At 41.7% G+C, this 26,391-nt stretch overlaps 2 protein-coding genes across 9 annotated transcripts in view; one reads left to right on the top strand and one right to left on the bottom strand.

Annotated features, from left to right (window-relative positions):
• Window positions 1–26,391, top strand: part of LOC122556191 (mediator of RNA polymerase II transcription subunit 12-like protein) — a 609,874-nt gene that overhangs the window by 215,590 nt on the left and 367,893 nt on the right. The window lies entirely within an intron of this gene.
• On the bottom strand, window positions 19,951–25,658 carry LOC122556194 (P2Y purinoceptor 14-like). The gene is made up of 2 exons (XM_043702736.1): window positions 25,510–25,658; window positions 19,951–22,776 (listed from the first exon to the last, which is right to left on the bottom strand). The coding sequence occupies exon 2, from the start codon at window positions 22,766–22,768 to the stop codon at window positions 21,665–21,667; it is 1,104 nt and encodes a 367-aa protein (XP_043558671.1). The 5' UTR covers window positions 22,769–22,776; window positions 25,510–25,658; the 3' UTR covers window positions 19,951–21,664.

The raw sequence follows: 26,391 nt of genomic DNA, 5'->3' as shown, positions 1-26,391 counted from the left end.
AATCCCTCGAACTCAGCATTGCCTTCCTAACCTGCAATCTTCTTCCTGACCCCTCCGCCCCCACCCCACTCTGGCCTATCACCCTCACCTTGACCTCCTTCCACCTATCGCATTTCCAACGCCCCTGTATCAAGTCCCTTCTCCCTACGTTTTATCTTAGCCTGCTGGACACACTTTCCTCATTCCTGAAGAAGGGCTTATGCCTGAAACGTCGATTCTCCTGTTCCTTGGATGCTGCCTGACCTGCTGCGCTTTTCCAGCAACACATTTTCAGCTCTGATCTCCAGCATCTGCAGTCCTCACTTTCTCCTCAAAGATTTTGATCCAGAAGGTGGAAAGGATATGGAACTCACTGTCTGAAAGGTAGAAGCTGTCATTGAGTCATACTCTTCGGGAGATGTACAACACAGAAAACAGACCCTTTGTTCCAACTTGTCCATGCTGACCAGATGTCCTACATAAATCTAGGCCCATTGGCCAGCACTTGGCCCACATCCCTCCTAAACCCTTCCTATTCATATACCCATCCAGATGTCTTTTAAATGTTGTAATTTCCAAGCCTCCACCACTTCCTCTGGCAGCTCATTCCATACACACGCCATCCTTTGCATGAAAAGGTTACATCAAATGTCCCTTTTATATCTTGCCTCTCTCACCATAAACCTATTCCCTCTAGTTTTGGACTGCCCCACCCTGGGGAAAAGACCTTGTCTATTTACCCTAATTGTGCCCTTTTATGATTTTACAAACCTCTGTAAAGGTCACCCCTCAGCCTCTGATGCTTCAGGGAAAACAGCCACAGCCTATTCAGCCGCTCCCAACAGCTCAAACCCTCCAACCCTGGCAGCATCCTCGTAAATCTTTTCTGAACCTTTTTCTAATTTCACAACATCCTTCCTACAGGAGGGAGACCAAAATTGCATGCAATATTCCGAAAGTGGCTGTACCAATGTCCCACACATTGGCCTCCCATTGGTTCTCCAACCAGTCATATTTCCTTGGGATCATTCAGATATATCATTTATTTCAAGGATTTGGCTATGAATGTGGGACGAATGGCTAATAGGTTTGTCGATGATACCAAACTCAGATTGTGAAGAAGGCTATCACAGAATGCAATTGGACTTTGATCAGATGGGCCGAGGAGTGGCTGATGGACTTTAATTGAGATAAATGTGAGGTGTTGCATTTTGGTTAGGCAAACCAGAGCAGGATTTAATACATCTAATGGTAAGGGTCTGGGAAGTGTTGGTGAACAAAGAGACAAAGCGCAAGTAACAAGGAAGTGTTGAAGTGCTAATCCCTTCCTTTATATATTAATAAATATTATTCAAAGACACTGATATTTTAACCGTGTTTAACTTATTTCCTGTAACTGGTCACTTCGGAACTATTAAGCAAATATTGCAACATTTTCCTTCTTATTTCACATTCAGATGGAAGTTGCTGATATCTTTATGAACAGTTGTTTACGCAAAGGAGTTCTCCTTCCTGTTTTAGTTTGAGCGTATGTGTTTCCTTGAAATGGACACTGCTTCAGACAGAAGATTATCCTGTTCACCCTTGAAACTAACTCTTGTCGGTGCAAGATCGTATTGATACCAGAATCTGGTGAATGTTCAAAACAACAGTTAAAACTGCAAGCACTCGATATTACCAAAAGAATTCTCTACGATCTTTGTATTTCTCTTGCAATTTTTCAACTACTTTAATGAGCATAATGACCACCAATAGTCTATTATTCTCCAAGTATTGATTTAAAAAAAAAGTCCGATTCCAGTTATTGTGGCAAGACTGAGGAAGTAGGCTGCTGTGTTTTCCTAACATGATAACATTAAGTGCTACGCAGGCACGAGCAGTGAACACAGCAAAGCATGAATTGTCCTGATCAGAACACTTCAGTCACTTTATCACAATCAGATGAAGGAATGTGATTGATTGTAAAGTTCTCCAAAATTGTTTTGCTTATTGCAAACATATTAAACATCTATACGATGTTCTGAAGAATGGTCACTGGACCTGAAACATTAACTTTGCTTTCTTTCCACACATGCTGCCAAACCTGCTGAATTTTTCCAGCAATTTCTGTTTTTGTTTCTGATTTCCAGCATCCACGGTGCTTTGCTTTTTTTCTGATTATATGTACACTATTCCCCGATCATATTTTCCTCACTGAAATTGCAGGACCCTGCCAACCCAGGAAACGGCTCATCACTTCTTTTGTTTCGGTATCAGGATGATATCTTTTTTGTGTGTGTATGTTTATAATTCTACCACCAGAGTAAGAGTGAGATGCAAGAGGCTTGGTGCACGAATTGTTAGTTAGAATCCAGTCTTTCTCAGCCTTGACAATTAGCTGTTGCCAATTTGGGGAACAATGGTGGGATTGTGAGAGTTTCGGATGTTTGAACATATATTCACCACCAGCTCCCTTTCATTTTGTGAAGCAAATTCTTATTTCGTCTCGACAGTGTATTGGAAATGGCAGTTCGCAGAGGGTCATGAGCATTTGACAGAAAATTTAAAACAACACCAGAAGCTATTTAGATCTGAACAGTGTGGAACCTAGTGTTGGGGTCATCCATATCTGTATAACATTTGGGCCAAATGATCAGCTGGGGAACATGGGTGTAGATGCAAGGAGTCTGCACCTACTGAGAAAACGTGCATCTTCAGAAATAATTCAAGTGCTCTGAAGCACTTTCGCAGTAGATGTCATTATGGATTCAATATCCTGGTTTTTCCTACTCTCAATAAACTTTTAGTAATTCTTAAAAATATAGTTATTTCTTCAGTAATTGGAATAATCAAGAGCATTGGCAGGTTCAAGGTGATTGTGCACGATTGATGTTAGATTCTTTTGCACCTTTACTATGGCCGCTGCTCGACTGGTCATGTACGGAATGTGTGGTGTTAGCGTGTAAAGACAGATCATTGTGTGAATTGTTGTCCTTTGGCTTTTTTTCCAGGCCTAACTTTGACCTGAAAGCCTTGCAAAACAGGAAGTAGATCACTGGATCAAAGCATGCGTTCAGCGTTGACAGAACCACAGCAGATTCTTTCAAGTGGTAGAGTGTCTTTTTCCAAAAGCATCCAGAGATGATATTTATCTGACTCAAAATGTAAGGAATCCTCGCAGCGTGGTAGGGTACAAAACACACCAAGAAGACGGCGAGAAGGATTAGGATGTTGTTCTTTGCCTTGGTTTGCTTCTTAAGTGAGCTTGGATTTGGGGATTTGTCGAGACGTTTTGCTGTTTGAAAGTAAAAGAAGCAGAGCCCGGTGAGCACGCAGAGGAACAGAACAGTGCCACCCACATGGAGGCATACGTGCCAGTAAATTCCTGAACCTTTTCTAAAGTCCAAGCATGTTGTGGTGCTTGTACTGTTCTGAGGTGACTTTCTCAGCGTCAGCAGCATGTACGTAAACCCAAGGCTGAGAAGCACACCCCAGGTTATGCCAGCAATGATTTTTGCGGACTTGATTTTGTGAAATGCATATGTTTTAAGCGGTTTCACAATTTTCAAGTATCTCGTGGCTGCAATGTATCCCAGGAAGAGAATGCTCGAGTACAGGTTCAAGTAGAAGATGCACGACGTGAAACTGCAGTAGGTTTTCCTCAGGGCTGCTGAGCCCACATGGTTCTCACCAATGATTCTCATTGGCAGTGTCAGGACCAGCAGGAAGTCCGCTATGACTAAGTTCTTTAAGTAGATGATGATGCTGTTGCTGTTGGGAACATGACAGAAGTACACCCAGAAAGCCAGGCTGTTGAGAATGATTCCAACTGTACATATCAACGCATAGGCAACCATTGCAAATATAGCAAACCCCTCAGTAGAAAGCTGACAAGAGGTGTTGCCAGAGGAGTTTGTCCTGGTGACATTATCAGTGCCTGTCGTTGAGTCAGCCATCAGTGCATCTGAATGTTAAGGTCAAATGTGTTCCTTTTCTTGAAAGATGTGTAGCAATTTTCTATAACATGCATCTTGAAAAGCAAAATATGCAAACATGAAGAAACATTATTTTAACAACACTGATGGTTGGCACTATTTAGAAATATAACAGCAAATCATGACAAGGCATTTCCATTGTGATGATACCTGCAGCAGAAAGAAAATGGCAGAAGCTATTATTAAGGAGGTTATAGCAGGGCACATAGAAGCTCTTAATGACATCAGGCAGAGTCACCTTTGTTTTGTGAAAGGGAGAACATATTTGATGAATTTATTAGAGCTCTTTGAGGTAGTAACAAATAATGTGCATAATAAGGAACCTGTAAATCTGTATTTGGATTTCCAAAAGGAACTTGAAAGATGGTACATCAAATGGTGTCACATCAAAGGCTGCTACATAAAGTAAGAGCTCAGAGTGAGGAAGTAGCATATTTGTAAGGTTAGAGGATTGGTTACAGAGTAGCAACAACACGGAGTAGGGTGGCACTATGGCTCAGTGGTTAGCACTGATGCCTCACAGCGTCAGGGTCCCAGGTTCAATTCCAGCCTCTGGCGACTGTCTGTGTGGAGTTTGCACATTTTCCCCATATGTGCATGGGTTTCCTCTGGGTGCTCTGGTTTCCTCCCACAGTCCAAAGATGTGCAGGTTAGGTGAATTGGCTGTGCTAAATTGCCCGTAGTGTTAAGTGCATTAGTCAGAGCGAAATGGGTCTGGGTGGGTTACTCTTCAGAGGGTCGGTGTGGATTTAAGGGCCTGTTTCCACACTGCAGGGAATCTAATCTAATCAATTTGGTCATTTTTGGGTTCTCGAGCTCTGACTAATGGGGTGCCACAGGGATCATGCTGGAGCTCAGTGAGCTACAATCTATATCAATGGATTCAATGAGAGGACTGAATGTATGATTGCTGCGTTTGTCATGGCACAAAGGTAAGTAGAAGAGTAAGTTGTGAAGAGGACGGTGAATGGATATTAATTTGGAAGATGAAGTATAATGTCGTGTTCCTGTGCATTTGCTGCCTTTATCCTTTCAGATGGTAGAGCTCAAAGGTTAGGAAGGTGCTGTCAGAGGAACTTTACTGAGTCTCTGCAGTGCATCTTCTAGATGGTGTATACAGCTGCTGCTGCGTATCCGTGAAAAAGGGAGTGAATGTTAAAGGTGGTGGGTTGGGTGCCAGTGAAACGGGCTGCTTTGTGGCTGGAATATTTCAAGCTTATTGAATGTTATTACAATTGGAGTCATCCAGCAAATGGAGAGTATTCCATCACCCTGCTGATTTGTGCCTTGTAGATGGTGGCCAGCTTTGGGGAGTCAGGAAGGTGAGTTACTCACTGCAGGATTCCTAGCTTCTGACTTGCTTTTGTCACCTCAGTATTTATATGACTGGTCAAGTTCAGTTTCTGGTCAGTTGTGACTCTCTGGGTTGTTTGTGAGGGTATTCAGTGATAATAATGCCGTTCTATGTTGGCAATGACCATTGCCTGGCACTTGTATCATGTGAATGTTACTTTCTACTTGTCAGTCCAAGCCTAAATATTATCTTTCTGCCAATGAATATGGGCTATTTCAGCATGTGACAAGTTGTGAATGGTGCTAAACGTTGTACAGTCACCAGTGAACATCCCCAATTCTAATCTCCTGATGGAGGAAGGTCATTAGTGAAGCAGTTGAAGAGGAGTGGACAAACAAGTGGAGTCAAGGTCACAGTCTGCTCAGACTGAAAGAGCTGAATGGCCAGTTCGCTGCATTCTGGACTCCATATGGAGTTCAAAAACTTTGCCTAAGTTATGTACATAATTGTAATAATATTCAACAGCTTTGTAAGAATCCTACTCATTGACTACAGTTCAGCCTTCAACACTATTATCCCCTCAAGACTAATTACTAAACTTAGTGAGATTGTACTAAGCTCCACTCTTTGCAACTGGAGCCTCAGTTTCCTGACCCATAGGCTGTAATCAGTGAAGATTGGGACAATATTTCATCCTCATTAACACTCAACACTGGAGCTCTGCCGAGGGGTGCGTACACAGCCCCCTACTGTACTCACTGTATACCCATGACTGAGCCGCCAAATACCAGACGAATGCCATTTACAAGTTCGCTGATGACACCACCATAGTCGGTCGAATCTCAGATGGCGATGAAACAGACTACAGACGGGAAGTGGAAGACCTGGAAAAATGATGCACTCAAAATAACCTAGCTCTTAATGCCGGCAAAGCCAAGGAACTCATTACTGATTTTCGGCGGGATGTTACTCATGCCCCCCTACACATTAACAGCACAGAGGTGGAACGAGTCAAGAGTGTGATGCTCCTCGGAGTGGTCATTCACAACAAGCTTTCTTGGACTCTTCGTGTGGACGCACTGGTTACAAAGGCCCAACAACTTCTCTTCTTCCTCAGGCACCTGAGAACATTTGGAATGACAGCGAATACCCTTGCCAACCTTTATAGGTGTGCCATCGAGAGCTTTCTGTCCAGATGTATCCCTACCTGATATGGCAACTGTACCATTCAAGATCGGAGACGGTTACAGAGAGTGGTGAACTCAGCCCAGACAATCACAAAGGCCAAACCTCCCATCTATAGAATCCGTCTACCAGGCCCGCTGTCAAGGAAAGGCCGCCAGCATTCTCAAAGATCCATCCCACCCTGACAATGTTTTTCTACAACCTCGACCATCGGGGAGAAGGTAGAGAAGCCTGAACACGCACCAGTTTCGAAAACGGTTTCTACCCTACTGTTGTTGGAATACTGAATGGTCTCATAAACCCTCAACATTTGCCTGTACCTGTGGTTTTTTTTTGCTGCTGTTTACCTATTATTTACTTATCTTTGCTACTTAACTCTTGTGAGCAATTCAGGCAGGTCACACAGACAAAGCTTTTCACTGTGCCTCGGTACACATGACAATAAAATCAATTCAACAACTTTTAAGGCTTGAGCTCTCCCATGTCCTTACCCGTACCCTCACACACCAGGCCTTGTTATTAGACAGTCTATTGCACACAACCCTGCACTTCACCTGATGAAGGAGCAAAGCTTGTGATTTCAAATAATAATATGTCGGACTATAATCTGATGTCGTGTGACTTCTGATTTTGTCCACCCTGGTACCTCCACATCATAGTCCCTATTAAGAGCAGTTCATCCTCCTAGCCAGATTGTTATCCACTCCTTTGTCTATCCAACTGTTCTTCTCTCTTTGAGCTTGACCCCACTGACTATCGCTTACTCCATAACCCCTCCCCCACCCTGTCTTCTGCATATAAACCGATATTTCCGAGCTACCATCAGTTCTGAGGAAGAGTCACTCGGTCTGAAATGTTAACTCTGAATTCTTTCCGCAAATGCTGCTAGACCTGCTGACTTTTTTTCCAGAAATTTCTGTTTCAATTTCTCATTTACAACATCAGCATTTTCTTTTCATTTTTTACACAAAATGTACTAATTTTGGGTCAGTGAATGACAGCAAACATGTGACAAGAATTCCATTAGGTTTGATTGTAATCTCCCCCTGCCCACACACACACACAGGTCTTTTTGTTAAAATCAGTAAGGTTGCAAATTTGAAATGAAAACTGGAAATGCCAGTAATGTGTGAATTTTGTCAATTGCTTTTCCACCACCCTATTTTAGTTTCATTGACCTGACAATGGAATATGCTTATCATTTAATTCTGACAAAGGATTTGCTCCCATACCTAAGTGCATTCCAAGATAATTTTTTCTCTGTTTCTCACTGTCTCTCTCGCTGTCTCTTTCTCTGTGTCTGTGTCTCTCTCTCCATCTGTGTCTGTGTCTCTCTCTCCATCTGTGTCTGTGTCTCTGTCTCTCTTCTCCTTGTCCATGTTATGACACAGTTTGAGGGATGCACAAAAAGAGGGCTTTTGTCATTTTCCAAAACTGGTCATCAGTTTTACTAAACAACTGAATTGGGATTCATGGCATTTGTTTTAATCCATGGCTTAAATCTTTTTTCCTTGAGCTTCTGCTGTTGAAAATATATAATTTGTTGACACAAAAGTTAGACTTGCATTTATCTGGTGCCTTTCACTTCCACATTTTTGTGCGATAGTGCCTGCCTAGGCAATGTTCTTAAGTCTCTGGAATGGAACATGAGCCCATGACTTCCTGTCTGTATTGTGATTCACGGAACTGAAGTGGATGTCTTGTTGTTATAATGTTAACTAATAATACACAACTCCAAAGGGAAGATCTCTTTCATGGCATAGACCCGATAAGATTTCTCACCTGTTTGAGAGTTGTGCTACACTGAGACTTCCCTCAAATGATCAAGTAATAGTTAAACAGAGTGAGGTGATACTGACCCAGTTAAAGCGATTGTTTATGTGTATCCTTGATGGGTTTGTCTTTAGTTGATGGACTCAGATATAATATTGTCAAATTATCTTCAAATACAGTGAAGTACCCAATGAACCCATGATCACTTGGCCCCTCCACTCTACCCCCACCATTCAATAAGATTGTGGCTGATCTGTTTGAGTTCCAAATTCCCCATTGCCATCTCCCCCAAACACCTTTGATTCCCGCAGAAGAAATTGAGGACTGCAGATGCTGGAGATCCGAGTCGAGAGTGTGGTGCTGGAAAAGCACAGCAGGTCAGGCAGCATCCAAGGAGCTGGAGAATTGATGTTTCGGGCATAAGCCCTTCATCAGGAGTGCTTATGTCTGAAACGTTGATTCCCCCGCATCCCCTGATAAAAGGGCTTATGCCCAAAATGTCGATTTTCCTGCTCTTTGGATGCTGCCTGACCTGCTGTGCTTTTTCATCACCACGCTCTCGACTCTGATTAATCCAGCAGCTGCAGTCCTCACTTTCTCCGAGTTGGTTGTTACCTTACTGTGAAGCCTCTTCCAAGATGCCGACCTTGAAGGAGTTCTCCTCCTCTCTCTACAAGGATCCTAGTGAGTTCCTCTCTCACTGCACCCCACCCCAAGTCGTCATCTCTGCCCTGAAGCTTTTCAGCCTCATTCCTGATGAAGGGCTTATGCCTGAAACGTCGATTCTCTTGCTCCTCAGATGCTGCCTGACCTGCTGTGCTTTTTCAGCACCACACTCTTGACCTTTGATTTCCCCTTCCTAACGAGAATCTTCTCTACCTCTGCAAATATTTGATGACCTCACCGCTTCATCCTTCTGCATCAGATAGCGGAATCAAAGAGCGCTCCACTGCCCTAAACTGGTGACCCCTAATTTTAAAACTGTGCCCCCCTCATTCTGGTCCCTCCCCACAAGAGTAGCAGCCGCTCGGTGCTCTACTTGTCAAGATCATTCAACATCACATCCACTTCAGTCACTCTTCTAAACTCCAGCCTGTCCTACCTTTCATCGGAAGACAGTCCCATCATTTTGGGTATCAATCCAGTGAATGATAACTGAACTAACTGCAATGTACCTACATCCCTAGAGGACCAATGTTGCACTCAGTGTTTAAGATCTGGTCTTACCAATGCCAGCTTGATTATTTGCTGCACCCGCACACAACCATTTTTATGACTCATTCATTAAAGCACCTAAATCCCTCTCCACCTTATATTTTCACAGTCTTTCTCTGTTTAAATAATACTGTACTTTTACATTCCACCTGTCAAAATGAACAATAAACTCACAGTAAACTCCACGTGCCAGAGTTTTTAACCCATCCCTTGCCTTATTTATGTCCATCATCTTCACGACATACCTTCCTACCTATCTCTCTCTCTTGTGAATTTAGCTCGGTGGTTAGCACTGCGCCAGGGGCCTGCATTTGATTCCTGCCTCGGCTGACTGTATGGATTTTGCGCATTGTCCCAGTGTCTGTGTGGGTTTCCTCCGGGTGTTTCAGTTTCCTCCCACAGTCCAAAGATGTGCAGGTTATGTGAATTGGCCAAACTAAATTGCCCATAGTGTCAGGTATGTTAGTTGGGGCAAATGTAGTGGAATGGGTCTGGGTGGGTTACTCTTTGAATGGTTGGTGTGGACTTGTTGGATTGAATGGCCTGTTTCCATACTGTAGGGAAACTAAACTAATCTAATCTTACCATCCCTTTGCTTCCTTCTTCTGAGCCTTGAAGTCATACAGGCAGGAGGCTGGAAAAACGCAGCAAGCCAGGCAACATCAGGAGGTGGAGAAGTCAGCGTTTTGGGTGTAACCCTTCTTCAGGACCCGAGTCCTACCCGAAACATTGACTTCTCCACTTCCTGATGCTGCCTGGCTTGCTGTGTTCTTCCAGCCTCCTGCCTGTCTACTTTGGATTCCAGCATCTGCTGTTTTATTGTCTCTACAGAGTCATACAGGGCAGAAACAGACCCTTCATTCTAACCAGTCCATGCTGACCCTAATCTCAAACTAGACTAATCCCACCTGCTTGCCCATGACCGATATCCCTCCAAACATTTCCTATTTACGTACTTACCTAAATTTCTTTACCCGCATTCACCACTTTCTCTGGAAGTTCATTCCACACACGAACCACTCTCTGTTTAAAACAATTGCCCCTCATGTCTTTATTAAATCTTCCTCCTGTCATCATAAAAATATGACCCCTAGTCTTGAAATCCCCAACCTTAGGGAAAAGACACCTGCCATTCACCTTTATTTATTTATATATATATATTATATTATATATGTATATATACCCCTCATAATTTTATAAACCTGTATAAGGTCACCTCTCAACCTACTGCACTCCCATGGAAAATAATCCCAGCCTCTCCTTATAACTCAAACTCAATTCCCAGCAACATCCTGGTAAATCTCTTCTGAACTCTCTCCAGCTTATTAATACCGTTCCTATTGCAGGGCGACCAGAACTGGACGTAGTACTCCAGAAGAGATCTCACTAATGCCCTGCCCGGCACAACCTCAACATAATGTCATAACACATATATTCAGTGGTCTGAGCAATGAAGTCAAGTTCTATCTATATGTGATGCAAACTTCAAAGAGCTAAGTACCTGAACTTCTAGGTCTCTGTTTTACAACACTACTCAATGCCTTACTTTTAATTTTTTAAAAATCACACAACACCAGGTTATAGTCCAACAGGTTTAATTGGAAGCACACTAGCTTTCGGAGCGACGCTCCTTCATCAGGTGATAGTGGAGGGCTCGATCGTAACACAGAATTTATAGCAAAAATTTACAGTGTGATGTAGCTGAAATTATAGATTGCAAAATTGATTGTCTGTTAAGCCTTTCATCTGTTAGAATACAGTGATAGTTTCACTTCTTTCATGTGTAAATCACAAAACCTTTTTTTATATATTAAAGTTGCATTCTCGGGTTAGCTGTTAACATGGTGATAGCTAGCCAATATGTTGAAGGTGTTAGCCCCCTGTGTTCACTGTCTAAAAAGTGAGATAACAGAGTTCTACGTAAATTCATGCAGTTTTTGAGCTCAGAGTTCTACATGAATGTATGCAGTTTTTGAGCAAAGTACAATGTAACTCTGCAAGTACAAATTCGCCCCACAAAATGTGTGTGTGTGTGTGTGTGGTGTGTGCAATGGTGATCACCTGTAATGTGACATGAACCCAAGATCTCGGTTGAGGCCCTCCCTATGGGAACCAAACATAGCTATCAGCCTCTGCTCAGCCACATTTGTCTGCTGCCTGTCCCGAAGTCCACAGACAGGAGGGCTCCCTCCCAGTTGGGGAACGCTTCAGTGGTCCAGGACATTCAGTCTCGGACCTTCGGGTGACCATCCTCCAAGGTGAACTTGGACACACTCCCACACTCACACATGCACACATGAAAGGCTTAACAGATAATCAGTTTTACAATGTATAATTTCAGTTACATCACACTGTAAATTTTTGCTATAAATTCTGTGTTACGATCGAGCCCTCCACTATCACCTGATGAAGGAGCGTCGCTCCGAAAGCTAGTTTGCTTCCAATTAAACCTGTTGGACTATAACCTGGTGTTGTGTGATTTTTAACTTTGTACACCCCAGTCCAACACCGGCATCTCCAAATCATGATTACTTTTAATTGTTAGTCTTGGTGTAAATGATCCAAAGTTGCGATCCAGTACAGACTCTCGTGGGACTACACTTATCATGTTTTGCCAAAAGACCCAAATATACATATTGTCAGGCTGGCATTAAACAGACAATCTTCTGTCCATGTTAATATGCTACCCTCCTATACCAGAGGATAAAACACTTCTGTAAATCCAAGCACTGAACATCCACAGGCTCTCCTTTACCCACAGTATATGTTACTTCAAAGATTTTTACTAAATTGCTTAAATATGATTTCCATTTCACAAAGGTGTGCTGATGATTCCTGATTATGCTGAACTTATTAGAGCTTAGCTATAACCTGTTTAACGGATTCGTTTGGATATGGAAAATATTTCCAGTGAGATCTAGTGTTGAAGGATGAACCAGTCTCAACTTGATACTGAGATTTGTAGCATGTATAATTACAGAACTGCACGGTGCAGAAAGAGGCTAATCAGCCCGTCATGTCAGGCTCTTTGAGCTAATATCATGTACCTGACTCTTGACATTGACCCCCCCACCCACTCCCCCCCCAACCCCACCCTGCACACTTCATTTCTATCCAAACAGTCATCCTGTAGCCTCTTGAATGTCTCAATTAAACTGAAGCACGATTCCTCAAATTCAAAAGATAAAGCCACCAACAATAAAATCAAAATATTGTGGGTGCTGGAAATCTGATCTAAACATAGAAACTGCTGGTAAAATCAGTAAGTCTGGCACCATGTGTGGAGAGAGAGAGAGACTGAGTTACTATTTCAGGTTCAATACGAGTCTCCTTGAAGAGTTCTTCTCTCCTACTGCAGTTCATCAGACGAGTCATATTGGGCAAGAAATATTAACACTTTGTCTCCCTCTTTCTCTGTAGACACTGCCAGACTTAGAGTTTCTCCTGTGCCTTCTGTTTTCATTTTAGAAAAGAAAATCACCAACCTGATTGTACCAAATATTCCTCTGTGCCTGTGATCAGAATGGAACTCCAGCGATACTCGACCAGATGTCTGAGCAATGATCTTTTATGTCCTCATGACATCCTTGGTCATTTTGTGGTGTTCAGCATTTCCTTTAACCAGAAGTAGTGAGTATTAAAATGAAGTGCAGTCATTCAGTCCAGTAATCATGACTTCGATATGCAACAGGATATGAGAGTTTGGTTAAACATTCTCTGAATTTAAGTTATGTCGTACCTATGCTGTGGACTGTTTGCTTTTCCTATCACCACCTCAGTTTTAAACTTTGTTTTTGAAAACCCCATTTGAACTTTATTTGCATTTTGCCATGTAGCGATTGGAACCAGGTCAGCGGGGTGGACCTCATAGAATATGAGTTTCCTGATTGGGGCTGTTAACCTGGTCCAATCAGGGAGCCCTGGCTAACAGGAGTGTGAGAGGTTCTGTTCACTGTAGGAGTTGGTTCTGAGCTAGCTATGCACGTGTAAATAAAGAGTGGCTTGGTGACCAAATACCAGCCTTTGTGGAGTTATTTCATGTCCAATTTAAGTTTATGCGTCAATCTGTGCCAGTGAATTCTTGTCTCCAAAGCACAAAGATGGGGACAAGGTTCTTGATATCAGAACTGAGAGGATATAATTAACAGGGAAGGCAATAGAGGAAAGAAGAAAGCTGAGGAGTGATGTGAGAGGGGACTTTAACATTACATAAAGGTTTGGTAGATTAAAATAGGAAAGAATGCTGCTTTTATTACACCAATCTGAATCTTTTGCATAAGTTGGTTTGAGGTTAGTCCATATGACTTAAAGCAAACAAAACCTCCAATACATGGGAGTTGGCGTCTTATTATTGTCTATGATGGAGTTAGAGTCATAGAATCATAGAGATGTACAGCACGGAAACAGACCCTTCAGTCCAAACCGTCCATGCCGACCAAATATCCCAACCCAATCTAGTCCCACCTGCTAGCACCTGATCCATATCCCTTCAAACCCTTCCTATTCATATACCCATCCAGATGCCTTTTAAATGTTGCAATTGTACCAGCCTCCACCACTTCCTCTGCCAGCTCATTCCATACATGTACACATGCAATGTTCCAACAGTGGCCTAACCAATGTCCTGTACAGTTGCAACAAGACTACCCAACTCCTGTACATCAATATTCTGACCAATAAAGGAAAGCATACCAAATGCTTTCTTCACTATCCTATCTACCTGTGACTCCACTTTCAAGGAGCATTGAACCTGCACTCCAAGGTCTCTTTGTTCAGCAACACTCCCTAGGACCTTACCATTATGTGTATAAGTCCTGCCAAGATTTGCTTTCCTAAAATGCTGCACCTCGTGTTTATCTGAATTAAACTCCATCTGCCACTTTTCAGCCTGTAGCAAACCAGTTTGAATTTGTGTCCTGTTTATCATGTTGTGTATTGCTTGGACTGCAGCCCATGTGTCTCTGGTTGTTTCACCCCACACCAGTTCCTAGCTAGAATTTGACACGCAAACACTTGTGGAAGTAGAGAAATTGAGGTTGGTGGATGTGAGAAATGGATTGTGCAGATAAGAGGGTGGGGTGATTTGAGATATTTAGAGTGAGCTGGCACACAGATAAGGATGAATGTGAGAATTGCCTGGTCAAACAGGGGTGTGAGGTAATGTGAAGGGCTTATGCCCGAAACGTCGATTCTCCTGCTCCTTGGATGCTGCCTGACCTGTTGTGCTTTTCCAGCAACACCTTTTCAGTGTGAGGTAGTGTGTTTGGATACAGAGGAGTGAGCGAGTTCACCAGCAATGCATGTTGGTCAGTGGAATGCCTGGGAAGGAAGTCATTTTGTGGCTTCTGTGTGATGTGTGAAACAATGCAAATATTTTGCTACTTGCATTTCCTGCCCTTCCTCAGGCCCTGTCTCCTCCTCAGGCCCTGTCTCCAGGTTTGAGTAAACCACACTCCTGCTGCTGACTTCCTCAAGCTTTGCTTCTGTTTGTCTCACCTTTCCTAACAATGCAACTAAGTACCTCACTGCATTCCCTCGGAAATCCCCCAGCAGACCTTCAGGTAAGATTCCAAGACCCTGTGAGTTGCTTTCCCAGATCACGTTTTTGTCTCTGCTTGGTGCAGGCATAAAGATCTATCAGAAGTTCCTGGCAGAGGATGGCATACTCATTGACATGGACACTGAACTTTACTCGGTGATCAGAGTTTACAAGTTTCCCTTCAACCCGAGGTGAAATTAAACACTCTGAAGAGGGGTCGGGTTGCATTTCTGATAAATAGCACATGGCAGAGAAATATCCATTTTATTCAGTTTGCATGGGAAGATAAACTCGAATATGACTCATTGAAGTGGGGTAGCAATTTTAATGTTTTTCACAGTATCTCAGAGAAATGGACTTCTGCTGTTTATGACATTGGGAGAAAGTGAGGACTGCAAATGCTGGAGATTAGAGTCACAAAGAGTGGTGCTGGAGAAGCACAGACGGCCAGGCAGCATCTGAGGAACAGGAGAGTCAACGTTTCAAGCATATAAGCCCCTCATCACGAATGCTTCAACGTGAAACATTGACTCTCCTGCTCCTCAGATCCTGCCTGACTGGCTGTGCTTTTCCAGCATCACGTGTCTTGACCATTTATGACATAACCTTTTAAGCAATGGGGAAATGACGTGAACTGTTTAGTATTAGTAATTAAGCAGGGATGCAGGAGAGGAGCTTGGTTTCTTGCCAAATGGTAGAGTGGACTCCTGAAGGTTTAAAGAACAGGGACTCATTGGGGTGTGCCTTACTGGTTATAACCATATCCAGAAAACTTGAACAAAATGAATCCGTGATTGTTGAAGGACTCTGGAAACATTGGCCTGGTGTGGTGGGAAGTAATGATTCTCTGCTGGAGAGCTGAGATCAGTGTTGACCACACAGTCACTCGGAACGTCCCCACAATCCAACGTTGCTGCCCGCTCCACTATCCCTCGATTCCGAGAGTTAAAAGTCTCTCCCAGCCTTTCCTGCATTCGTGGAGGTGGCTCATCCACAATTTTCTGGGCAACAGAATCTAAATATTTGCCATCCTTTCAGTCAAGAAACGTGCCCTCATTTTGGAACTAAATGTTTGGCCCTTCACCCTCGCGCAGTGCCCCTGTGTTTATATATTCCCTGATCAGTGAAAATAATCTCTCAGCATTTACCCTGTTGAGCTCGTTCAGAATCTTGTGCGGCTCAATGAGATTGCCATTCATTTTTCTAAACCCCAGAGAATGCTGACTCAATTTGCACAATGTCTCATTCGTCAGCGATGCCATTTCAGAGATTAACTTAATGGATCCTAGCTTCCATTGTCTTTTCTTAAATGTGGGGACCAGAACTGCACATAGTGCTCCAACTGTGGCATCACCAAGACTCTTGTGCAATTGTAGCAACTCTTCTATATATTTGAACTATTTTTCCTTTTCAGAAAAAGTCAACCATTTTAACAAAAACATCTCCAGGAAGAGGCCCCTTTTGTACACCCTCCATTCACGCACTCACTCACTGTCCTCACTCTGTCACTCACTAAATCATTCATTTGCCTCTAATTCACTCACTCACTCATTCTTTCTCATTCGTACTGTGCATGTTCACACTATGCTTTCTCACTCTCACTCACTCAACCGCTTACTCACCCACCAACCCACTCAGTCCCCACTCTTTCCCCAATGGCCCACACCTTCCTTGCTGCCACTCTCCCTCCTGCTCGCAGACTGAAAAGAGCAGACCAACTGTAAAATTAGCAAATGGCAAGTTTTCAATGTAACCTAACAAATCTTATATGAATCAAAGCAGAAATTGCTGGAGAAGCTCTCAGGTCTGGCAGCATCTCCGTTCTGAGGAGGGGTCACTTGATCCAAAACGTTAACTTTGATTTCTCTGCTCAGATGCTGCCAGACCTGCTGAGCTTTTCCAGCAGTTTCTATTTTTGTTTCTGATTTACAACATCTGCAGTTCAATCAGTTCAAATTTTATATGATCTTTGCTGTATTCCTCCCTCCCTCTCTCTCTCCGGTTTCAGTTCTACAGGTGTTGACCATAGATAAAGGGGCATACGTGAATTTTGTTGTGCTTTTCCCTGAGATTATGGCTGATTGGATAATCTCTAACTCCACATTCCTGCCTTTTCCCCATAACCCTTGATTCCCTTTATGATTAAAGACTGGTCTATCTCCACAGCCCTCTGTGGTGAAGAATTCCACAGATTAACTGTGAAAAGAAATTCCTTCTCATCTTTGTCTTAACTGGGTAACAGTATACTCTTGAGATTAAGGCCTCTGGTCCTGGACTCTCCCACAAGGTGACACAACCTTTCTGCACCATCTCTGTCAAGTCCCCGAAGAATCTTCTATGCTTCAATAGGGTCACCTCTCATTTTTCTAAATTCCAAAGAGTACAGGCCCAACATACTCCAGCAGTCCTTGTATAAGACAGTACCTCCTCACTCGGAATTAACCTAGTGAACCTTCTTTGGACTGTCTCCAAAGGCCAGTATATTTTTACTTGGATCAGGCATCCAAAACTGTTCACAGTATTTCAACTGTTGGCTGACTAGTGCCTTGTATAGTTTCAGCAAGGCCTCCCTATTGTTATACTCCATTTCCAAAGGGATAGAGGCCAAAGTGAGGAAGGTCAATAAATGCTGGCCAGCGAGTGACATCCACATTCCACAAATTAATAATAAACTTTTTGTTTGCCTTCTCTATTACCTGCTGAACATGTGTCCTAGCTTTTTGTGATTAATGCGCAATAACCCCCAAATCTCTCTGCTTTGGCTTTCTGTAGTTTGTCCTCGCTTAAATAATACTCAACTCCTCTATTCTTCTTACCAAAGTACACAGTCCCTTTTTGTGTCCCTTCTTATCAAGCACACAATTTTACCTTATTGTATTCCAAGTTTTGGTAACTCACCTAAACTATCTCTATTCCTCTGCAGACATTTTGCTTCAGCATTTCTAATTGTTTTCCACCTCATTTTGTGTCATTTTCAAACTTGGTGAAAGTATGTTCACTTCTTTCAACCAAGTCATCGATGTATATTGTGAATACATTTGTAATGAAAGGATACATTTGAAATTATCTTTTTTCCCCCCCCTCCCCCACCCCAAGTCATTACTTGGATTTCTTGCCAAGATTAAATTCTGTTTTAAAGTTCTGTAAATTACTGGAACCCTTATTCAGGTTCTTGACCATACAAAATGTTGACAGTCATTTCATTGTTAGAGATTAAAGAGGATTTATAAAGTAATCAGGAAAGTAATTCTATGAATTATACAATCATCTCTACTTTCTAGAGTAGCTCAGGCACAGGTCAAGAGTGAGTTGCTGGAAAAGCACAGCAGGTCAGGCAGCTTCCGAGGAGCAAGAAAATCGACGTTTCAGGCCAGAGCCCTTCATCAGGAATGGCTGCCCTGCTGCGCTTTTCCAGCAACACATTCTCAACTCTGATCTTCAGCATCTGCAGTCCTCAGTGTCTCCCACACACAGGTCAGCACGAGTTTAGGTTTGACTTCGTTTCTGTGTCCTTCATCTTTGTTTTTCAGTGATTCTGTGTATCTGTGTATTGGAACATCTCATACCACGCTCATTATCTCTGCCCCCTCAATCTGATATCCAGGATTTCTTCTGTCATAATTTGTCAAAAGCAATAGACTCTCACCATCCTTAACGCAATCAGAATGGTTAGTACCCCATCATGGTTACACTAACCGACCATCAATAATTCACTCATAATCAAATCAATAGACCGTTGATATTTACTGATGTCTATACCAACTGATCTGCAATACTCAATTGATATCTACTTCCTGGAGAATGATGAACAAAGTTAGCCATTATCCACATACCAGCAGTTAACTGTTTGATTACCAAAAGTCCCCATTAGTGTTCGCAAAGTTCGATAGATGAAATTCATAGTACCTAGAAAGGCACACAAACCTATTTTTCTTTACTGAGGATGTAGACAATTGGAACTATCACGTTGACCTTTTATATACAGGCATTCAATAGTGATCACAGTAAAGTATGAATTTTCCTGATCACAATGTTTCACTCTGCATCAAAAGTCAAAGAAAGTGATGAGAATAATTGTACAGTTTTTTGAAATTTGCACATTACATATTTCTGTTTTGTCTTAACATTGAGTTCTGGAACACACTTGCCATCCATATACATCCATTTTCCACTCGTATTTGTTTAAATTATTTCACAGGTGACTGTTATTTCCTCATTATTTTAGCACTTTTTTGCCATTAGAATGTAAAATTAGTTTGTGTGTATTTCTGATTGTATCACTGCAATAAGTGCGTGAGATATGAGGAACTAATGCATTATTAGCTATTTGGATACGTCGCTGTCAATCCAAGACGAAGACGTTATTAATTGCCAACGTTAGTGACAAATGCAGGCTTGCGAGAGAATTGAGAACATTTCAGCATATATTTATCACTTACTTTTGTACTAAAGTGAATGGATACTTTATCCTAATATAATGTACTAAAGCTTGGGGGATCCTGGAGGTTTCCGCAGAATTGCAAAGTGTCTTGATTGTAATATAAATGGTTCTGAGCTTCTTGACAGGAGGATGTGGAACGCATGTTTCCTGTTTTGGGTGAGTGCACTGGGTGGTGGTGGGGGGGTTGGTGGGTTGGTTTATTTTGTATTGAGTAGTTTCCCTGTTAGAATTTCTTTCTCTGAGGATTGCACAACTTTGGGACTTTATCTGAGAAGGTGGTGTTGGGATCACTGACGGTTTTTAAGGTAGAGATAGATTCCTGTTAGGGAGGGCAACCAGAGGATACCATGGTAGTGGAGTTCAAACCGCAGACAGATCTACTGTCATCTAATTGAATGACTTGAGGGGCTGAATGCCCACCTTCTATTTAGCACTGCTGTCTCAATGTGCCAGGGACCTGAGTTTAATTCCACCCTTGGGTGACTGTGGAGTTCGCACATTGTCCTCATGTCTGCTTGGGTTTCCTCTGGGTCCTCTGGTTTCCTCCCACAGTCCAAAGATGTGCAGGTTAGGTGAATTGACCATGCTAAATTGTTCCAGAATATCCAGGGATGTGCAAGATAGGTGGATTAGATATAGTAAATATGGGGTTATGATGACAGGATGGGGCTATGGGTGGAATGCTTTTCAGAGGGTTGGTGCACACTGGATGGACCAAATGGTGTCTCTCTGCACTGTAGAGAATCTATGAATCCTGCCCTTCATTCATATGCTCATATGGAGAGCCATGCACATTTGTCAGATGATTAAAGTAAACAACAGAACCTGGTAACAGTTACAAATTAGAGGGGCAATCTTTTTAATGGGATATCTATATCATTATAAAGGACAAGTGACCAACTGAGGTGATCGTGTATAAATGTAATCAATGTTGAAAAATTAAGTGACCAAACGAACCTCAGTTGCTGGTGATCTTGACCCCAGAAGTTGCAGGGTATTAACAAACTGATGATCTTAAACTCTTCTCTGCCTAATATTATCAATGGCAGATGCATTAATCAATATCGTTGCAGTTTTGTGGCACCTTGCTGTAAATATGGGGGTCGCAGTTTGTGATGTAATAAAAACCGTAGCTATAAATTATGATGGGAGGTGTCCGACACATAAATATTGTTGGAATTTATGTTTAAAGTCATGGCCAGTTGGGCTTGGTTACTTTTGTGAAGGCTTTAAAAGAGAAATTGGGTCAGGCACTCTTTCCGGAACAGGGATCCCGGGAGTGTTTATGGAAGATTGGTTGTACTGTACTGGTTTGCAACAGGAAGTGTACAAGTTTAAGATAGTTAACTTTCTTCTTAGTTAAAATAATCAAAGTTTGATGTTATCTCTGGAAAAACTCAGAGATTGAAAGATATAGGCAGTTTGGAGGAAACCTGGTTGAGGTCAAAAGCAATATAGTTTCTCTCTTAAAAATAAAAAATATAAAACAGTTCATGGAAGCCACTGTTTTCTCGATGGAAGATTTTAGTTGTGCAGCTTCCAGATTGCCATGATGTGGAGGTGCCGGTGTTGGACTGGGGTGGACAAAGTTAGAATCAGGTTATAGTTTAACAGGTTTATTTGAAATCACAAGCTTTCGGAGCGCTGTCCCTTTGTCACAGCATTCCGAAAACTTGTGATCTCGAATAAACCTATTGGACTATAACCTGATGTCATGTGACTTCTGACTTCCAGATTAGTTTAGAAATCTGTGGGTTGTAAAAAGTTGAGAAAGGCTAAACTCTGTTTTATGAATATTCATGTAAGAACACTTCACATTTCACAGGAAGGAATTTGTGCAAATCAGCTAAATCAATCAGAAAGATTCATTACAGAGAATTAACTTTTCTGGAGCTGTAAAGATTTTGGGGAATAGATTGAAACTTTGATTTGCCGGATATGTTAGACATTTACTGTAATTGTGTTCCACATCTTGTTTTTGCTTTTTGTGTAATTAACAACAGAACAGAAATTTAAGAAACTCTGCAACCTCAAGTGACTGTGTTTCAATGAATGAGGACTCTGTTAACTGATATGTATGGCCAGGTTTCAATCGTGGATCTGAATTCTATAGTAGTACCATCAGCTAAGACCATAATTTCAAGGACAGTTCAAACACTCTGAAGTACTTTTCCTGTAGATATGTACATTTAGTATCCTCATTGCTCTATCATCATCTTTTAAGATTCTTTTGTTTCTTTCTTCATAATTTGAATAATATAGAGCTATTGCAAGTTCAAGGTGATTTTGCAAGATTGACGTTGCAATTTTTTTGGACCATTGAACTGACTGCTGGATGGTTCATCGAGTATGGATCGTGATGCTTTAGCGTGTAAGGACAGGTCATTGTGTGAATCGCTGTCCTTTGATGTTTTCTCCAGACCTAACTTTGACCTGAAAGCCTTGCAAAACAGGAAGTAGATCACTGGATCAAAGCAGGCGTTCAGTGTTGATAGCACAATGGCCAATTCTTTCAAGTGGTAGAGTGTCTTTTTCCAAAAGCATCCAGAGATGACATTTAACTGAGTCAAAACGTAAGGAAGCCTCGCAGCGTGGTAGGGTACAAAACACACCAAGAAGACGGCGAGAAGGATTAGGATGTTGTTCTTTGCCTTGGTTTGCTTCTTGAGTGAACTTGGAGATGGGGATTTGTCGAGACGTTTTGCTGTTTGAAAGTAAAAAAAGCAGAGCCCAGTGAGCACGCAGAGGAACAGAACAGTGCCACCCACATGGAGGCATACTTGCCAGTAAATTCCTGAACCTTTTCTAGAGTCCAAACATGTTCCTGTGGCATTTGTACTGTTCTGGAATGACTTTTTCAGTGTCAGCAGCATGTATGAAAACCCAAGGCTGAGAAGCACACCCCAGGTTATGCCAGCAATAATTTTTGCGGACTTGATTTTGTGAAACGCGTATGTTTTAAGCGGTTTCACAATTTTTAAGTATCTCGTGGCTGCAATGTATCCCAGGAAGAGAATGCTCGAGTACAGGTTCAAGTAGAAGATGCACGACGTGAAACTGCAGTAGGTTTTCCTCAGGGCTGCTGAGCCCACATGGTTCTCACCAATGATTCTCATTGGCAGTGTCAGGACCAGCAGGAAGTCCGCTATGACTAAGTTCTTTAAGTAGATGATGATGCTGTTGCTGTTGGGAACATGACAGAAGTACACCCAGAAAGCCAGGCTGTTGAGAATGATTCCAACTGTACATATCAACGCATAGGCAACCATTGCAAATGTTGTCAAGGTGTTTGAGGAAAGCAGACATGTGGTGTTGATAGAGGAATTTGTCCTGGTGACATTATCGATGCCTGCTGTTGAGTCAGCCATCAATGCATCTAAATGTTAAGGTAGAATGTGTTAATCTTCTTGATGGCGTACACACAACAATTGACAAATAGACGCAATGTTCGAGGTTCATTGACTTTTTAAATAATTATTATTCATAGAGTCATAGAGCTGTATGGCATGGAAACAGACCTTACGGTCTAACTCGCCCATGCCGACCAGATATCCCAACCTACTTTAGTCCCGTTTGCCAGTGCTTCGCCCATAATCCCTCAACCCTTCCTATTCAGACACCCATTTAGGTGCCTTTTAAATGTTGCAATTGTACCAGCCTCCACCACTTCCTCTGGATGCTCATTCCATACACGTTACCACCCTCTGCGTGAAAAAATTGCCCTGAGGTCCACTTTAAATCTTTCCTTAAAATCTTTCCTTAAAATCTTTCCTTAAAATCTTTCCTTAAAATCTTTCCTTAAACCTATACACTCTAGTTTTGGACTCCCTTACCACAGGAAAAATGATCCTGACTATTTACCCTGTCCATGCCCCTCATGATCTTATAAACCTCTATAAGGTCACCCCTCAGCCATCGACTCTCCATTGAAATTAGCCCAAGCCTGTTCAGTCTTTCCTTATATCTTAAACTCTTCAACCCTGGCATCATTCTTGTAAATCTTTTCTGAATTCTTTGATTTTTGCATCATTTTTCCTGTAGCAGGGAAATTGATAGCTTTTTGGTGACCATTTTTATGTCCGTTATGGAACTCAATAATAGCTCATGATAATGCTGATGTGTTTTATGATAAGACAAACTCATGTTTTTCTGATTGAAATGCATTTAAAACTGTCCATCTTTAGCGAGAAACTTTTAGTGTAACAAATGCTGTAACATTGTGACAAACTGTAAAAAGTCAAGGTGAAGTTGCTGTAATCTTACCAGACCGTGGGACTGCTCTGTCATTAGAGAGTGATGACTGGTGGTGGTTTAACATGAGGGCCACCACTGTCTCAGGTGAGGAGAGAGATTGAGAAGGAGAGTCAACTGGTGCAGGAGTTGAACCCATACTGTTGGTATCTTTTGCATTGCAAACCAGCTGTCTAGCCGCCTGAGCTAATCGACTGTGCAAGCCAGCATTTGAAACTTTTGTGATTGTTCTTCTGAAATTCATAGAACTTTACAGCAAATGGAAGATTTCTAAAGTGTGGTCACTGATGTAATTTAGGAACAGTGTGAATGAATTGGCACATTTAAAACATTAGCATTGAATACTGTGTTTCTATTGCCTTGGAGTCTGGAAATCATACATTGGTGATGTAATTTTCTTCTGAATCAGTAAATGTCACAGGATAACTGAGGGAATTTCTGTTGGTTTAGATAATCAGCTTACGAGCTGCGCTCATTTCCTGATATCTCCTGAACAAATTTTGGTTGAAAAGTAATTGGAAATTTTAAACTGATAATAGCAGTTAGATGTGAATTTTGATCACTATCTGTCAGTCCCCACATTTAGTCTCATTCATACGATAATTGCATCTGTTTATCTGATATTTGTGAGGTCTTACCTCAAACACTAACTTGTCGTACAGCACTGGTAAAACTGCTTGGTTTCTCTTCATCCAGCATGTTCGGTTCATATCTCTGTTATTTGATATTGTGTTTTGGTCTGTGACCAAGCGAATCATTTTTGCATTAAAAACAAATGCTGCTAATGCTGGAAATCTGAAACAAACACGGAGATTTACTGGAGAAACTCAGCAGGTCTGAGCCGCATTTATGTGGAAGGAAACAGTTGACATTTGAGTCCAGCATAACTTTTCTTTCAGAATTGACTCTGAATCATTTTGCAGATATTTTTCACTTTCAGGGTTTCACAGATGCAGGCTTTTAAACTCTGTGTGACAAGGCGAAGCAGACATTTGCAATGCATTGTAAACCAATTTAATAACGGGAGATATTCAATTAATCCTTTAAAGTGAGTAATTACAAATGTCATTCTCTGGTGGTTGATTTTTGTGCTGAACTCTCGATTTTATAATTTAACATCCAAGAGCCAAAAATGGAAAGGTATAAAGTTTTAATTTTGGGGCAAGTCCTAAAACGTTGTAAAACTCATTCATGGGAGTTTGGAGTTGCTGGCTGGACCAGCAAGCTTGATGGCCTGAGTGGCCTAATCCTTCTGCTATATCTTATAATCTTATCGCCAATTGCCTTCTTGAGCAACAGCTATGTCCTAATTTTTTTTTTTTTTTACAATTTCTGCTATTCAAAAACATAGTTTTGTTCAAAGCAATAGTCAGAATTTGTATTTATCTGACATTTTTCACTTGCAAAATATTGCGTTGTTGAATTGCTGGCCAAGATAATATGCTGAAGTTTCTCTAGTAGTCTCCAGACTTGCTGGTAATGTCTCCAATGCGATACTCCTTTCACTAAGTCAAGGTGGGAGAAGTCAATCATAAATTTCTCTGTTGCGGAGGGAAGGTTTTGTTAAAGGCAAATTGTCTGCTTAAACGTTCCACAACTTTCTGACAGTTGCAATGCACCTAGACTTCTCTCAAGTGTTTGAGCAATAAACCAATCTAAAGGTTTTGAAGCTCCAAAGCAATGCAATGGGCACTGACACAGATAAAATGATTTTTAATTGTTTCTTCGAATCATTACTTGACTGAGAAGAATGTTTCCAGAGAGGCACACAACAGGTTTTGAAGGAATAACCAGTCTCAACTTGACACTGCTGGCCATCGATATGTAGTCTGACAGATACAACAGAAAATATGCTTACCTGAACTGATGTTTTTGCCCTGGTAAGTACCCCTCAGTGCCTGAGGGACGAAGAGTTTCTTGCAGTGATACAGGACAAGATGGCTCTGCAAATTTCTTTCATCCTCATGATATTCTTGGTCAATTTGTGGTGTTCAGCATTTCCTTTAAGAGAAGTAGTGAGTATTGAAATGAAGTGCACTCGTTCAGTTCAGCATTGTGACTTAACGCTGTAGCATTATACAGCAGGAAATGGGTGTTAATTTAAAGGTCTAACAAGGCACTACATGTTTTGAGTGTGCTTTTTCACATTAACCCTCAGTTTTAAAGGTTGCGTTTTTAAAAACTGAATTTGAACTTGAACTGTTGACGCTGGAAATCCGAAACAAAAACAGAAATAGCTGAGGAAACTCAGCAGGTCTGACAGCATCTGTGGGATGAAAACAGAGTTAATGTTTTGAGTCCAGTGACCATCATTAGAACATTTTACTTGTACTTGATCTGCTTTTTTGGTTAAAAATCACACAACACCAGGTTATAGTCCAACAGGTTTAATTGGAAGCACACTAGCTTTCGGAGCGACGCTCCTACATCAGGTGATGTTGGAGGGCTCAATCGTAACACAGAATTTATAGCAAAAATTTACAGTGTGATGTAACTGAAATAATACATTGAAAAATTGATTGTCTGTTAAGCCTTTCATCTGTTAGAATACAGTGATAGTTTCACTTCTTTCATGTGTAAATCACAAAACCTTTTTTTATATATTAAAGTTGCATTCTCAGGTTAGCTGTTAACAATGGTGATAGCTAGACAATATGTTGAAGGTGTTGGCCCCCTGTGTTCTCTGTCTATGCCATGATGTTTAGATTGATTCTAATCTAAAAAGTGAGATAACAGAGTT

The sequence above is a fragment of the Chiloscyllium plagiosum genome, chromosome 13 (assembly GCF_004010195.1).
Source record: "Chiloscyllium plagiosum isolate BGI_BamShark_2017 chromosome 13, ASM401019v2, whole genome shotgun sequence".
Taxonomy (NCBI): Eukaryota; Metazoa; Chordata; class Chondrichthyes; order Orectolobiformes; family Hemiscylliidae; genus Chiloscyllium; species Chiloscyllium plagiosum.
The sequence above is the reverse complement of the archived record's forward strand: the minus strand, read 5'-3'. Positions and strand labels throughout refer to the sequence as shown.

Coding starts and splice junctions, on each gene's coding strand:
- LOC122556194 (XM_043702736.1), bottom strand. CDS start 22,768: ATGGCTGACTCAACAGCAGGCATCGATAATGTCACCAGGACAAATTCC.